This window comes from Populus trichocarpa, chromosome 15, assembly GCF_000002775.5.
Source record: "Populus trichocarpa isolate Nisqually-1 chromosome 15, P.trichocarpa_v4.1, whole genome shotgun sequence".
Taxonomy (NCBI): domain Eukaryota; kingdom Viridiplantae; phylum Streptophyta; class Magnoliopsida; order Malpighiales; family Salicaceae; genus Populus; species Populus trichocarpa.
The window spans coordinates 14,317,071-14,329,439 of record NC_037299.2 but is presented as its reverse complement, the minus strand read 5'-3'; the positions used below and the strand labels follow the sequence as shown (position 1 = coordinate 14,329,439).

General features: G+C 33.9%; 2 protein-coding genes across 3 annotated transcripts; both read right to left on the bottom strand.

The window, feature by feature from the left end:
- Positions 1-985: 985 nt before the first annotated feature.
- Positions 986-2,316, bottom strand: LOC7454456 (transcription factor bHLH36). Of its 2 annotated transcripts, none has more exons than XM_024586544.2 (3): positions 1,774-2,316; positions 1,316-1,684; positions 986-1,199 (listed from the first exon to the last, which is right to left on the bottom strand). In XM_024586544.2, the coding sequence occupies exons 1-3, from the start codon at positions 2,083-2,085 to the stop codon at positions 1,113-1,115; spliced, it is 768 nt and encodes a 255-aa protein (XP_024442312.1). In that variant the 5' UTR covers positions 2,086-2,316; the 3' UTR covers positions 986-1,112. The 2 variants fall into 2 exon arrangements, with proteins under 2 accessions (XP_024442312.1, XP_002321864.1); XM_002321828.3 differs by having other exon boundaries at positions 1,316-1,657; positions 1,774-2,304.
- Positions 2,317-8,680: 6,364 nt separating this feature from the next.
- LOC7457112 (receptor-like serine/threonine-protein kinase At4g25390) lies at positions 8,681-11,012 on the bottom strand. The gene has a single exon (XM_002321827.4). It carries the CDS (start codon positions 10,848-10,850, stop codon positions 8,796-8,798), a length of 2,055 nt encoding a protein of 684 aa, XP_002321863.2. The 5' UTR covers positions 10,851-11,012; the 3' UTR covers positions 8,681-8,795.
- Between the last annotated feature and the right edge of the window lie 1,357 nt (positions 11,013-12,369).

Below are 12,369 nucleotides of genomic sequence, written 5' to 3'. Positions count from 1 at the left end.
TATATATATATATGGATCAAACAAGAAAAGTTAAGGGAAATTTAGAGAACAATTATATAAACCATGGCCATATTGAGTTCAATGGAGTATGAATTCTTGGAACCAAAAATATTAAGAGAATTTCAGCCTTTGGAAATTTTCTTGAATGGACTTTTGATTTATAAGTGCAAATGGACTTGCAACACTCTTAATTATTGTTGTAATAAAGAGTAAATGGCCATATAGCAGAGCACAAAGGAAGAAAAAAAATAGAGACACAAATGTTATCATCAAATTTAATTAAGAAAGGAATCCACATGTAATGATTCCATGAAAACAAATCACATATTGTAATATTATAAAATTATTTTTAAGATCTCATTTAACAATTTTAATTTTTAAGTTGAGATAATTTTTTAACATGTTCTCAGAGTTTTGTTAATCAAATTAAACGATCACGAGTTTGAATTCTATCATCTTCATTCTATTTGATTAAAATTAAACACAATATAATGTAAACATATGCAAATTTCAAGTCCAATGAGTTTTTATTTGAGAGGATATGTTAGAAAATATTATAAAATTATTTTTAGTATCTTACCTATCTTAAACTTTTAGATTTAAATGATTCTTTGACACAAAATATTTTTTTGTTTTTTTGGATAAACAACAAAGCAATTCCCATATTGTGTCCTCAAACTATGATGATTGGGATTTATTCTTAAAGTCATTTCACCAGTACTAATCTAGTCCTCAGAATTACAAGATTTTCACACAACAACAAAAAAAAGAAATTCAAGCACTCATAAGTGAAATTCCTTCATGTTTCTTGCCAAATAAAACATCAACTTATGCAATAGAAAAGGCTTCAAAGTTGCAAATGTATGTTAAATTTACAGTGTACTGCATGGGAGAAAGATCAAGAACAGCATGGTCACCCATTGAATTGAACACATCATTAATAAGCATGCATAGAGAGCCACCCAAATAGCCTTTAAGAGAAATATTAACAAAATACTTCTAATTAATAAAAGCATTTTCATCAAAGGTTCTCAAAAACAACACCAAGCTGAGAAAAGTGTTTAGAATAGTGTTACAGTGCAAGATGTCAATCCAAGAATAAGGACAACATTTCACTTGGATAAATCACTTGTAGAAGAAACTACTAGGGTTAATTTCTGCCACAGCTCGGATAAATTTAAGCATGTAGGATCATTGACCTGTGGCAAAGAAAACATTATAACTGAAGCTAAGTTGTTCTTGGAATTAGAAAACAACTTAAGAACATAAACATAAAACCCTAAACGTTGTAGTTATTGATAACGATGGATTGTACCTCAGTTTGGACAGAGTGGAATAATCTTTCATTTACTTTGGTGGAAACACAGTTGATAACAGAAATTCCTTCTTCAAGCAACACTTGCAATACTCTTGATAGGGGCAAATCTCTCCCCATTAAATCACTATCAAACGTAATCTCAATACCACCTGGATATGGCTGGAGAGCTACTGAACTTGAAGAAGATTTGTTAGAACATCCACTTGGTGAGGCAACAGAACTGAAATCGGATAGTTTCTTTAACTCATCTCTTTTGGCACTAGTTTCTTTGATCTTCTTTTGGAGATACTTTATATAATTCACTGCCTCGTTCATGTGATCTGAAATCGAACGCTTTCCCTGAAATCCCAAACAAACCCTAGTGGCCTAATTATTGAACCCCAAGAATGTTTTAAAAAAAAAATAAGCAAGGACTTCTCAAAGAAAGGAATAGAAGGAAATTGAAGGTTTCTCACCTTGATAAATTCAAGAGGAAGTAAAGCTCGAAGGGATGCATAAAGGGTTGTCATTTCTTGCCTCCTTTGTCTTTCAATATCTCTATGCATCATCTTCTTCTTACTATTGTTATTATTATCTCTAGCAGCCTCATTATTGTCCATGGAAATTATATTTCGCCGCCGACCTTTCTCCATATTGTTGGTTATATCAGTACTGCCATGGATTTCAGCATATTGATGAGCAAGAATCAGATCTGGGATATTGTCTTGCTGGTGTGGACTGGAGGAAATCTTGAAGCACAGCTCACCACCTTGGTGTAAAGGGAACATTGAGCAAAGTTTTTGTTCAGGCTTGAAGCTTTCTTTATGTAAGGTGGCAATGGAGGTTAAAGAAGAAGATACGTTTGTTAGGGTATGTGATCTTCTATGGCCCTGATTTGCCAAACATCCCTTGAAAAAAGAAATCCACAAGAAGAGAGATGATTGGTGACCTCACTCTTGCATTGTTAAAGCTTTTCTTCCATGTGGAACTGTGTCTTTGTACAAAAGTAAATCCACTCATTTGCATTCACACTTGTGAACTAAACTAGGTTATGTTCTCCAATGATTTCTCTATGGAATGATTATCTTTGCCGTCCATTTTAGCATGGTTGTATTGATTTTGAGACCTAGTTTCCGTCTGATTAGAGTAATAAATTGGTTGACCAGGAGGTATGGGTAGGAATGAAACATGCTTGTCTACATCCATAAACAATGTGATTTGCCAACTATCTTATGCAATATTTAATACTAAGATAAAAGTATTCACAACACTTATTAAGACTCTATGATGTATAGAAAACGAAGACATTTTGTTACTTCTTTTAAACTGTAGACTTCCATTTCACCCTAAAAATATTTTTAAAGAAAAAGCAATAACCTTCGAGTTGCTTAATGAATATGAACTTCACTGTCTAATGAAGTCATGCCATGTAAAAATTCATGAAAGATTGAAAATATGGGTATGTCATTGAACAACAAAACTAGATTTTCAAAGTATTGATAATTATTAACTAAATCATTTTTCATAAAAAAAAATATCAATCATTGATTGAATAAATGGAGTCATTGGTACATGGTTTCGAGAACTTTTTATATAAATTAACATTATTAATAATGGTTTTCTAGCTAGAATCGTGATCATACGTTAGAAAATGATCTGCAACTTTTTTTTATTTTTGAGAGAAGTTCTTATGAAACTAAAGACAGGTGCATAAATATTCATGTTGATCAGAAAAAAAATTTTCCTAGCAAAGAAAAAGGGGAGAAGGGTTAGCCCAACCTAACCGTAGGCTTGCCTGACCAAGACCGAGAGTGAGGAGGAGGAAGAGAGAAGAAAGAAGGAAAGGATAAGGGCAAGGCCCAACTGAGACAGAATGAGTGAGCAGGAGAGGAGAAGATGAAAGAAGAAGGAAGGGAAAGGGGTAAGTAGAAAAGAATTTTAAATTTTATTTAAACAATAAATGACTATTATGTTAATAATAAATATAATTTAATATGGCAGACATACTTCATGTTTTAATATTAAATTGATACATTATTAATAAAACAATATTAATTACACTAAGAAATCGATCATTAAAAGGTTAAGTCAAACCACTAATGATTTTTTTAATATTTGGGGGATCATGACACGTTGCTAGACTATGTACTTGATCTTTAAATATAAATTAATCAATTGTTGAATTGATAATAAATTAAATTGTTTAATTTATTTAATTCTATTTAATTATAATTATAATTTACATTTGAGCTAACATTTTAGGAACATAATGAATCACACACATTAAGAATCATTAATAAAAAATTAAACTGAAATAATTTAATTAAGTATGACTTGATTAAAATATATTCTAGAAATTAAAGACTATAATATAATTAATACATGGATTATATTTCTAAACCTAGAAAAATCAAGTAAGGACTTGATTGAATTAATTTCTAAAATTATCCCGAATTAATATATCAATATTATTCAAAGAGCAAATTGATATTTTGCTAATTTATAGGGTTTTTTAAATTTTTCCATAGATAATAAGTTATGCTTCTTATTTTTAAAGAGTTGTCTGTTAGACATAAAAAAAACTACGTAAATTACATAATAGACAGCTAGCACTCTAAGCATGACAATCTCTCTCTTCTAAATAGAAATTTAAGAGATTTCTCACTGGTGATTCATGTGAATTACCGTTGAAGGCTGGATAATTGGACAGTTTGTGATTTACGACAACTTAGCCTTTAAATAACTATACAAAACTGAAGAAAATCAGATCTTTAAGTAATAAACCCCTAAAAAATTCTAGATCTATCTAACATGATCTTAAAAAATTTTAAATAATTTTATTTTATTATTTCTGCTATATATATTCAGGATCCTAACACAATGGGCGTCCCACTACTGCATTTCCCTCAAAGAAAATCAAGGTGGCATTGGTGGATCGAGAGGAGCTGAGTAGCACGAATAAAAATGAAAAGCAAAATTAATTGATAAAAGATAAATTATGTGTTAAATAGAATAATTAGAAATGCAAAAATATCTAATTATAATTTTTTCACAATACATTAAGATTAAATCTATCTGTCGATCAAAAACAAATTATCTAAATCGAGTTATTAGATTCATCAAAAATAAATTCCCGCAATCAAGACTGAAATAATGGGAAGAATAGGCCAATAAGAAATGAAGCTAAAACCATTACAATATCCCTATAAGTTTGGCCCAATGCCTCCTCTCAAACCCCGTATTCTATTAGGCAATTTTTTTTAAGAGTTTGGCACTCAAGGCAATGATGTTCCTCGAGGTACTAGCACTGAATAATATCAGCACTAAAATTGCAAATCTCTGCAGTGCATGTACCAATACAGAAGTTGGGAAAAAGGCAAAAGAGAAGTGGAGCTAGAATGACCCTTTTTTGATCTTATCACAAGTAGTTGTGAGTTGGAAAAGGATTTTTTTTTTTGTTTTTTTCAATTTCCCCTCCTTCCCTATGGACAAGGAGCTGTTACATGTGCGTTTGAATTCATTATTATATGATACAGAAAAAGTTAGAATATATTGTATCTCCTGTAATGACAATTATTAATGTGAATTATTGTGAAAAAGTGGTGTGTAAAGTCCTCAGATGATGAAGTCTAGGGATCGTCAAACATTGGGATCCCCATCCTTTCGCTTAAAGGATCCCACAATTTGCTCCCTAGTTAATAACCTGCGTTATACATGATTTAAGAATATATATATATATATATATATATATATATATATATATATATATATAAAAACTTGGTATTTTGTCAGTAGATGATCAATTCCTCTCTGTTTATCCTATTAAAATAACGGGAAACAACAACTTCCTTCTAATTTTGTCACTACCAATTAATTTTAACAAAACCAAAGCACATCAAGAAGATAAAGATAAACACAAAATCCAAATAAAGAAACAATAAAGCAAGATGATATTTAGCTAATAACACAATTATATATTGATTAGGTCATTGTGCCCTAGATTAATTAAGGACCATGTATGATGTAGGTAGGTGGGTCAAATTGCAATGTCTATCTTCATGACTTGTACCAAACCCCAGTACAATAATTTTGGGTCTGGATAAAGCTGCCATGGTGTTCATGATCGATTATATGCATCACCATGTACTTCATAGTTTGATTCTGGTCCTTTAGCATTGATGAAAGAAAATTAAACATGATATATCCATAATTTCAGTTATAATAAAATACTAACATCAACATGATCCCCAAAATTAAACATGATCTATCCATAATTTCAGTGATAATATAATGAAATACTAACATGAACATGATCCCCCACCCCCTTTTCTTTTGTTTTTTAACCTCCAAAAATAATTTGGATCTCCATCTACTACCATCGATCCATGTATATTTGTTATCGAGTTAGAATATAGTGCCCCACACAACCCAAGCATAAAATATTTTAAATAATTAATCATATAATCTCTATAAGTATACATTTTTATATTGTCACCATCTTTTTTAAGCCAATGGTCAACAGTGTAAACATGAACCCTTTTTTTGACATATCAAGCATCTTCTTTCTCGATCAATGATTATTTCTAGCCAATATATCATTAATGATCACCCATTTCTCTATCAATGGAGTGCAAGGAACTATCACCATTGGTAGGAGCCAACGTTTCACCAATTATGAAACTCTCCACGTCTCGAGATGAATGTAATCAAAATCTATAAATACTTTAGGTTATCAGGTAAATAGAATAAGTCATAATTTTCTTAGACTCAACACTTCTCTATACTAACATTTTCTCTCAATTCCCTCTTATATTTTTTTCTTTCATACACTTCAAAATATTTTTCGCTTATAAACGTATCAAAATTTATTAGCATGTCAAAATAATTTGAAACTAAAAAATAATAAAAATTCTTAAAAATACAGCTGGACTAGAATCACAAATACCATAAATATTTTGTTGGGAAGGTAGAAACAATCCCAACAACTTTATTGCCATGGATTTTATTCTCCTACCTGGTTTTTTTATAAGTCGCTTAGTTGTCCAAAATCTTTTTAATGAGAAACAAAATCTGTTTCTGGTATCCTTAAATCTTTGGTGCTTGACTGCTTGGGACAAACAAATGAGATTAAAGATAAGGAAGCAGAGGGTTATATTATATGTTGATGATGATGATGATGATGATATTAAGATACTGTGTAGTTGCTAGACACCAAATGATTGTAATGGATCGTAAGTTAATACGAAAGGTGTTTTTGTGATGATTTTGATCAACTAAGATTGAAGCTTTAGTTTGCATCATGGGTTCTTGATTTGCTGACTCTGATTATTCTTTTTGGGCTCAACACATTAATTTGGACGATCAAAAAAGGGTTCTTTTTCTTCTTTAATTTCCCTTTTCAGTGGAATCTAGGAAACTTGTACGCATGGAAAACAAAATCATAAAATAAATATTTACTGCAATCATAGATGGCAACAGTGCGCTCGGATTTTTGTTTTTTATTTTATATAAGAAAAATTGTTGCATCGGGTAAGAGTACATGACACCCTCGTTTCCTTTCGGGTATGGCAAGAGTTAATAACCGATTGATTAAATTGTTGCAATGATTTCATAAAAAATAATGTTGAATCGGACATCCCTACATGTAACTATACCAGATCAGCAAAATAACTACTTTTAAAGCAACTGGCTGTCAGACAGCACACTTGTCAAGATGGGCTTTTTGTGTCTCATGGATTGGCATCCCAAGTTGTAGCTGCAATTAAGGCAGCCCGTCCGCGCACTTGGAATGTTTTCTCCAGATTTATGCAGGAGGCAGTCTTATACTCTTCCAACGATCAACAGAGAACGTTTAGTGTAGTTAGTGAGCTGAGTTCGTTAAAGATTCATCTTCCAAACATTAGCAATGTTAAAGGCAATGTGTATCTATTGTGCTTGGATGTGAACTGAATAAAATTTGAAAAAAAACAGCACTTCAGGAAGTAAAATATATCCAAATTACCTGCTTCGTGGATGCAACAGTCAGGAATGTCAGCACCGGCATCCTTTAACCTGAGCTCTCTGCCGGACAATGTATATCACATGAAAACATGAAGTTCAAAAGAGTTCTGATTGGTAAACTGGAACGGTCACAATCTTTCTACAACCTCGCCGAACTGTCATGCCCCTAAGAGTCTTCCCAATCATGTATGCATTCCTTGCTTGTGATCTAAAATGTGAAATCATGCAGTGTAACTGTGCATTGTTTGAGAAGCTCATCACAGTCCCAACTCTCAATGCTAGAAAAGAAGCCTTTATCACATCTGCAATGGACCATTTTGTGGCCACAAATCTTACAGGGGCTTCACAGAGGATCAGATTCATGTTCGCATATTGGGTTTGGATGTGAGCAACATCTTCCTTACCTGTCACTCAATATCAAATATGAAAAAGCCTGGAACCATCTCTCAAAACTGCCAAACGTCATTCAGAAGGACAGTGGAGAGTATATAAACAAATTCAACTTCTGATAGCTGACGGAGAAATGCTTCGATGACGATACAAGTTTTTCCACCCATGATATATACCTGTAGCAATTTGGATTTACCTATCTGGTAATCTCTCACGTTTCTCCCATATACTTTGCTGTTAAAATCTGCATCTTTTGGGGCAAGGCATATTGAAATGCAATTGTTCACCAATTACCAATAAAGCAAACATATCAACTACTATGACTGATAATTCAAGCCTGCCTTGATAATTTGGGGAAAACAAGCAAATTACCAGCACAAATAAAAGAATCCACGCCTAATGATGATTGAATGTTCTCATATCATGATAAGGAGCCATAAATCATCAAATTAAACACCAGCAAGCAGAGCTCCTAAGTTCTCACATCTTAGAGGTTTGGTACACAAGTGTATTAGGTTTCCTTTTTCTTCTTCCTTTTTTCTTTGCAATTGACTAAGTTCAGTGATAAGGGACTCCACATCTGGAACAAACAGTGCATTGGCATCCTTACCTAAAATAAACAATGCATATTGGTATAGATAGTAGTTGAAACTACAAATTATACGAAAACCTTTGGCTATAATTGCTTGGCCAACTTATAAAAAGTGGCAGACAAGAGGGGGCAACTACTGGTGCTAAATTCACCAAAAAGGATAAGTAAGTTGCTTATACGAATCCGAAGAACCTGGTGAAAGTTACTAAGAAAGCCTTGTTAGAGAAAACATGGCCCGTATTCAAAAAGCCTAATCAAGTACTAATGGCATTTCTGAAACTCATCGTTGAAGAAAAAATTAAGTGGGGTCCTTATCTTGCTGTTGCAAATCTATAATGACTAGAGAACATTATGATACTAGCAATGGATTGGTAGGCCATACCAGCATACACAAGAGCAAGTAAAACAAAGTTCAACTCATTTCATTTAAAGATGACATTTTGCTTTACACCTATAATGGTATGATCCATAAGCAATATACTGCTGCTCATGGAGATCAATTTTGGACATTAAAGCTTACCGAACCTTCTTATGTGGTTTGGACTTGAAAGGGACCCGTGTGGGAGGTGAAGGAGAAAATTCAGTTGGTAATTGAGGCGCCTGTGACTCTCCAGTGAGCATCCCCACAACCTCCTTCATTGAGGGACGGTGAGCAGGTGACTTTTGCAAACAAATAAGAGCAACAGTGATGCATAATGTAGCTTGGTCCCGATCCAAAGACTGTACAGACTTGTCAACCAAATCAAGAAGTTTTCCAGCACGGGCAAGATTACGAGCCCAATGCATTAGATTCGCACGCTGAAATTCAGACATTGGTGAGGTAGTAACCTGGAGTGGACGCCTCCCAGCAATAAGAACTAACAATAAAACTCCAAAGCTATACACATCAGACTTCTCTGATAAATTCCCCCCACCACCATACTCAGGGGCAACATAACAAACAGTTCCTCTCATGCTTGGTGTACTACTGATTCCACTACTCTTTGGTATCTCTCCGCTCAAAGAATCATGGTTATTCCGGTTACCTCTAAATAGCTCACCGCTAAACCATTCAATACTGCCCCTGCTACCTCTACTCTTACTCCTCTTCTTCTTTCTCTCACCGTACATTTCCACATCTCTTGGCCACCAATCTTCTGCTTCATTATTGCCATCACTAGTCATCCCCATTTCTCTCTTCTTCTTTTTCTTCTTCTTGTTCTTTTTTTCTAACTCTTCACAATACTCCTCCTTCCACCATTCCCTCGGCAGCCTTCTCTTCTCCTTCTTCGAAACCTTCTCATCGTTATCATCATCTAATGAAACCCACCAATCCAATCTCTTTCGATTCTTCTTCTTATCTATTTTCCCAACAGGCTGACTATTTGATGACGATGAAGCTCCAATCCAGTCACTATTTGGTCTCTCCTTCTTTATCTCCGTTCCAATCCATTCCATCACATAATCCTTCACTCCCCTGTTCTCCGCGGTCGCGCCACCATTTTCTTGCTTCCACCACCAATCCTTTCGAGACACACTCTTTGTCCCTTTCTCACTCCCTTTCTCCCCATTAACCAATTCTTTCCCACCCTCAATACTACCCCCATCCAAATTCCCCTCCGGAAAAACCCCCACACCACCAGCCTCCGGAGAAGCACTCACAGCCTCCAAAGTCTCTGGTGAAGTCATACAAACCGGCGACTGATCCACCCCAAAATGAAACTCGTCAAACCCAGTAGTCACACTCTCAGTATCCTCCACAACAGATCCATAATCATCACCCCCGTTATTACTCTCTAATTCAGCCCTTTTCAACTCCAACCCACCATTTATTTTATCACTCTCTTCCCCCTTAACCTCACACTGCTTCTGATCATTCTGATTACTCTGATCTATCTTCAACCAAGCTAATCCAAAATCAGCAACCTTTGCATTAAAACACTGATCAAGTAAGATATTACTAGGCTTAATATCTCCATGAATAACAGGTGGGTCCAAACCATGAAGATACTCAATCCCTTTAGCAATATCAACAGCAATGCTAAATCTTTTATTCCAATCAACCAACTCCACGCATTTCCTATGAAGTAAAGCATCCTGCAAGTTCCCATTTTGCATAAGATCATACACTAACAACAAACTACGATGCTTCCTATCATAGGAAAAACCAATAGCTGCAACAATATAAGAAGAATCAAGCTTTGAAGCAAAAAGCAACTCGTTTTGGAACTCTCTTTCCCCTTGGAGAGACCCCAAGTCCATAACTTTAACAGCAACGTTGAACTCATTAGGAAGAGTTCCATGATAAACTGAGCCAAACCCACCTTGGCCTAAGCGAAGAGAAGGGGAGAAGTTATTCGTGGCGCGGCGGAGAGTGGTGTAGGAGAATCCGTGCGGGGGTTTGGAGAAGTCGGTAGGGACAGTGCGTTTACGAGTGATTTTGCGGAAGCAGATGACGAAGAGGACGAGGACGGAGAAGGCGGCTGCGGTGGCTGCGGCGAGGGGAGCTATGAGGCGGGAAGGGTGGTGGTGGGGGGGGAGGAGAGGGGGAGGTTGGGGTGGGAGTAAAGGAGGGATTGGGCGCGATGGCATGGTGGTGGCGATGGTGGTTAGAAAACGACTAGAAAGAAGGATTTGGTAATGGAAAAGAGGAAAGGTTTTGTCAATCGAAGGTGATGTGGACTTCTTTTCTTTTCTTTTCTTTTTTTCCGTTTCTTTTTTGTCCTTTGTTTTTTCTGTTTCCTTAGATTTTCTCTACTTTTTATCTTCTTTGTTCACTTTGGAGTTTGGATGCTCAAACACTATACTTAGAGAGGGAGTTCAATTTTTACTGTAAGAAAATTGGGTCGAGGTTGTCCAAACCTTTAAAAAAAAAAAAATTAGGTTTTGATACATGATTTATTTATTTCACTTGTATTAGTATTTAATGTGTGCTAATTTTAAGGAATTATTTTGTTGATTATGAATATTTATTTTATTTTTTAATTTTTTGAATCAATAACGGAAGAAATTTCAATAAATGTATTATGTTGATATAAAAAAATATGTTTTTAATCTCCTTCAAAAAACATTAATCCGGCTGTGTTGAATAAGAAAAAATATTTGATGTGTGGTTCTAGTTGTATACATATGGGATTGGATAATTTTGTTCATCTTGATTAATAGTATATGAAAGCACAATAAAACTCAGACCGACCCGTGTATAAACTCGGCACTTGAATTGATCAGATATGTTAATTCGGGACTTAAATCTATCTTAATTAAAAAAAATTACCTGGTTAAAATCTTGATTGACTTGACTTGATCATAATGAATAAAACTCGATAAAAAAAAATTATTAATTTTTTAAAAAAAACAAAATATTAAACTTGTAATCCAGGTATTTTCCAATATTATATTTTAAAATTATGGTATATAAGGTTGATTTTAACAAGAGATTATTATGGAAAGTAAGTATTTTTTATTAATCAATAAGATTTAAATCTCGTGTGAAACTATATATATATGAGACTACAAGAAGTTTAGTAAACTTCTATAAATCATTTAATTTTAACATAAATCATAAATGATTGTTTTTATCAAATAAAAATATAGATTTAATTTCGATTAAAATCCGAACCTAAAGTTTACACGATGGCTTCACGTGAAACATAAAGGAAACTAATGTCAAATTCAGTATAGTTTTGTCTACAAACGAAAGGCATACATCATATAATGCAATGAATATTTTCTCCATTCAAGGAGTGTTTGCACCGTGTTTTTTTTTTAATTTAAATATTTTTAATTTAAAATATTTTTTTACATTTTAGTATCGTTTTGATGTACTGATGTTAAAAATAATTTTTAAAAAATAAAAAAAATTTATTTTGATATCTTTCTAAATGAAAAACACTTTAAACCACCATCATTATCACAATTCCAAACATACCTTTAACAATAGATGAGGAAAATAATTAATGAATAGTGGAGGTTTGGTTCATGAGTTCTATTGCAGTGGTATTTGAACATATTGTTTATAACATTGTTTTAATACTTGGATTGATTAATCAGGTTAACTTATCAATCTCGAGACTGAAGCGGTGGGGATTGGAAAAAATTGAAAGAAAAGGAC